General features: G+C 39.1%; 1 protein-coding gene across 1 annotated transcript in view; it reads right to left on the reverse strand.

The window, feature by feature from the left end:
- LOC109833882 (microtubule-associated protein RP/EB family member 1B-like) overlaps window positions 1-3,561 on the reverse strand; it is a 26,397-nt gene extending 22,836 nt beyond the window's left edge. The window contains exon 1 of the mRNA XM_020401731.1: window positions 3,385-3,561. Within this exon, the coding sequence (XP_020257320.1) occupies window positions 3,385-3,498 (114 nt within the window). The 5' untranslated portion in view covers window positions 3,499-3,561. The remainder of the gene's footprint in view (window positions 1-3,384) is intronic.

Consider the following 4,370-nt stretch of genomic DNA (forward strand, 5'->3'; position numbering starts at 1 on the left):
AGCCTCCTCTGGGATTGAGTCTTAGCGAGGACGCTTTGTTAGCCTCACCAACGACCATTTGGGGCTCTACGAGCGAAGCCGACGATCGCCCCGACTGCTTCATCAGGACCTATGGCTAGCCTAGTCGCCCTCTCTTGGTCCTTGACTATGGGAATCTTAACAGAGATACCAACCACTCACAAGACGAAACTATCGAGAATATGTTTCATCTTGCGAGAGCCAGTGTACGCCCTGATCTAGTCCAAGGCATCCCTCTCGGCGCTCAACAAGTCACCCACCATTAGAGCCCCCTCCTTGTTTCGGGCCAATTCGAGTAGCCTAAATCTGAGTCGTCCCCTAAGACCCAGACAAACTTCTCCTTCCAATCCTTGTTCGACTCAAGGACATCAACGACTTTGAATTTGCCCACTACCTAGAATTAGTAATGGGGTTCTTTCTGGTGCACTTTGACACCAATCAGATGACCCAGAACACTTAAAGACAGTTGGATCGCCAGCCAATGACAAATTGCTACAAACCCCCACTATGGTCACGATAGCATTTGGCTTCATTTGTGCCGACGATACACCCAGAGCTATGAAAACACAACGGAGGAAGGAATGTAGATGCAAGCACAGACCGCACTACAAGTGTTTCAAATATAGCGGAGCGCTACTTGCGCCATGATCATAGACTGCCTCCAACCTCGTTGGTGTCGTTAGCTTGTAAAGACTAGGATATCAAATCTCCCATGTAGTGATCTCAGTTGTAGCATCGTCACCTTTGAATGGAGCTCCGCCAATAATTTTTGTGTAGCATTGAAAACAGGCGCAGCCATCGAAATATCCTTAAAAAATCATCGGAGGAAAGCGATCATAATTCTCTTTCAATTAGGGATTAAGAATTTCTTAGAGGTAGTAACCTCTCTCCCTTTGCGGCAACCGTACTTATAGACAGCTGGGCAAAATGTGTCAAAATCCCAAACAACCAGATCGGTATTTAACCAACGGCCAAGATTAATTCCGAAATTCGAAACAGCTTCTCCGGGATCAAGGCACATCATACCTACCTTGATTAGCCCGCAATCCGGCATGAAAAGCACAGCATCAGCTAAAAGATGTTCGTTGACAACAGCCACATCGCATCTGTAGAACTTTTCAGCTCCTCTCATTAATGCGCGTCAGGACTCGACTAGTTCGCAATCTCATTTCACTCGGATTCAACCTAGGCCGACTCTAAGTGAAAGGGGCCAACTGTTATAATGTTTTAATTAATGAATAATAATCTCCCTTCAATAGCAGACAAGTGTTCCACGTTCACTGCCTAATTAAATCGGTTCATCACTTCGAGATAACCAAAAGTCCCCAGCTCGGACGATTTGAAAAGATGATATCTCGCGTAGCTGGCTCAAAAGGTGATACATGTCGACCTCCTCGTCGCGAAGCAGGCTCAAAAGGTTGTACTTCTCGGCCCTCTATTTGACGAGTAGAAAGGCAACGGCATACCTCGGGCCCCCTCCGCTGACAGCTGGTTGCCATCACATTAAATGCATGGTCAAAGTCATTATTTCTCCACCCCCAAAGATTTTTATAACATATCGGACCATGTCGGTAACACGTGCCTCCTATATCTTCACATTAAACGCCGAAGTAATTCCCGTCACTGGGTAACCGATACCTGTAAAGCAAGTACTGACTTAGCCGCCAGCTCATACTCGACTGAAGTTACCAAACTACCCCTCTATTAATACTATAAATGGGAGGGCTATTCTCAGCACGTGGGTAAGCAATTTTTTCCTACTCCTTAAGCTCCAGGACCCCTACAGTTCATTTTCTTCTCCACTCAAGCACTTCACTGACTTGATCGTTAAAGGAACAACCAGAGAACCCAATTTCGTCCTCTTACGAGTTTCTTACACGTGCAGGAAAGAACAGCTTGCTCTGAAACTGGACAATGGGAGGAGTTAGAGGATTTCTGATAACCTAACCCTCCCTCTTAATTAGTTGTTCGATTATTAGCATCAACCCATATGATATTGCGAACTCTAAAGTTGATTTATCCATATTGTTCTTATCCCCATACCCGAAACCTCATGTATCCTCTCATATCAATTATTATTCTTACCAACATGCCCATTAAGATGCCTTCCTATAAATAATTTCTCTCTAAATAGGATTCCTTGTACTAATTCATCTAATCTATCCCCAAAGTCCTTTTTAATACTCTCGGACAAGCCTATTTGTGGTGTGTAAGTACTAATAATATTAATAACCTCTACACCTAAGTAACTTTTATGAGTATTATTCTATCTTCAACTCTTTTTACCTCTACAATACTTTCTTTTATTATATTATCTACAAAAACTCTTACTCCATTTCTATTCTTCTCTTTTCCTGTATACCAAAGTTTATATCCGATCTTTTTAATTTTCCTAGATTTTTCACCTATCCATTTAATTTCTTGTAAATAATTTATATTTATCTTTCTTCTAAGCATAACATACACTAATTACATAGTCTTTCCGGTAAATGTATCTATATTTCAAGTAGCTAATCTAATTCTATTTTCCTGTAAAAGTCTCATACTGTTTTCCCTCTTAGACCGTTCTAGTCTATATCTAATACTATTTGATAACCTATTAGAGGACTGTAGATTCTTAGAATACCCTTGCTTACTTGTTATTACACCGGGTTGATATCGATGTAATGTGTCGCTTTTGGGGACCCCTTAACAAACCACCCTTACTTACTTATCATTGCATCGGGGTAGCATCGATGCAACACATCGCGGTCACCACAAAAATACTTGCTTTTCACCCAGCGAGCACAAATGCTGTAACAGGACATCAAAATTGTGCTTGTTACGGTCAGAGATGTCACATTTTGCTCAATACATCCTATTGTATGAAAGAAGCTTAACTTTTCCGTTATTAAAGTCATTTATCCAGTTAAAGTCCCATCTCCAGCCCAAACAACGTAAACAAATGGTCATTTTCACTGTTTTTAAAGTTCTAGGTGGTTTTTCATCATTGCTCATTCAAATTTTTGCCCTCAAATTTAATCACACATGAGAAAGAACTAGATGCTAAATCGGCATCAGAAGATCTTTGATGGGTTTCAATATGAATCAACAAAATGCAACTAAAGAACAAATCTTTTCTACTTCTGTAGGAAGATCACCACTCAAAATGAATGAAGTTTCCATGTTTCTACGATTATCTTTTTATTAACTATTCAACGACACAAATCCCTCAAATAGATCACATAAGTTCTAACATTTAGAGAATTAGTACCCAATAATGCCTCAAAATCACTCGTACAAGCATTTTCAGTCAATCTCTTGCGTACCCATCAGCCAAAACTAAAACGACATCTAATTTCAATAGCAAACGGGGATTTTGATTACCTCCTCGATCTTAGTGAGGTTGAGCTGGAGGGTGGCGTTGATCCAAGAGAGGATCTCGCCCCTGCCGACGAAATAGGCGCCGTCCATGATCCCGATCTTGGTGGCCGCTGCCATTGCTGCGATCTAGAGAGAGAAGGGGAAAAGGCTAATATTTGGGGACAATTTGGGTAAAATCTAAATTTGGACCCGGGAAATATAAATCGTACAAATGGGTATGTGGGGTCCAGTCACCGACGGTCTGCTTACCAGGAGCTTTCCTAGAGTGGGTCCTGACAAACTTGAAATAGTGTTCTTTTTGCATGTAAACGCCTATCATTTGCATATTTTCTATTTTGCTTGGAGGCTGTTTGGTTGGCCAAAAAATAAAGGTTAAAAGGAACTTAAATACGCCGTTGTATCACCACCTTCAAACTTAAAAAATCCTAAGTTATAAAGAGTAGCATTTTAGTCTTCTAAGTTATAAAAAATAGCATTTTAATACCCTAATTTATAAAAAAAAATTGATGCTTAAATACCCTATTGTTCCACCACTTTTACACTAAAATATTTCAAGTTGTAAGAAATAGAATTTTAATATTTTAAATTGTAAGAAAATAGCATTTTAGGTTATAAAAAAATAGCACTTTAATATCTTTTATTAGTTTTCAAAATAATTTTCTAAGAATATTCCCATGAAAACTAACACACATGAAAACTAACAAAAGGCATTAATGTGCTAATTTTTTACAATTTAGGATATTTATGTGCTACTTTTTACAATTTAGAGCATTTAAGTATAAAAATGGTGAAACAGTAGGGTATTTAAGTGTCATTTACCTAGAAATAAAATGTACTGTAGGGAACCAATTTCCTATAACTCTTTGTTTTTCTTATTTAGTTCAAGTCTTGAAGTCAATTAGAATGGTGACATGGCACATGACCATTGATTAATGCGACTTACATTTAAAAAAACTTATTTCATGAATTTTTGTATAGAAATAGGAGGA

This window comes from Asparagus officinalis, chromosome 3 (genome assembly GCF_001876935.1).
Source record: "Asparagus officinalis chromosome 3, Aspof.V1, whole genome shotgun sequence".
Classification (NCBI taxonomy): domain Eukaryota; kingdom Viridiplantae; phylum Streptophyta; class Magnoliopsida; order Asparagales; family Asparagaceae; genus Asparagus; species Asparagus officinalis.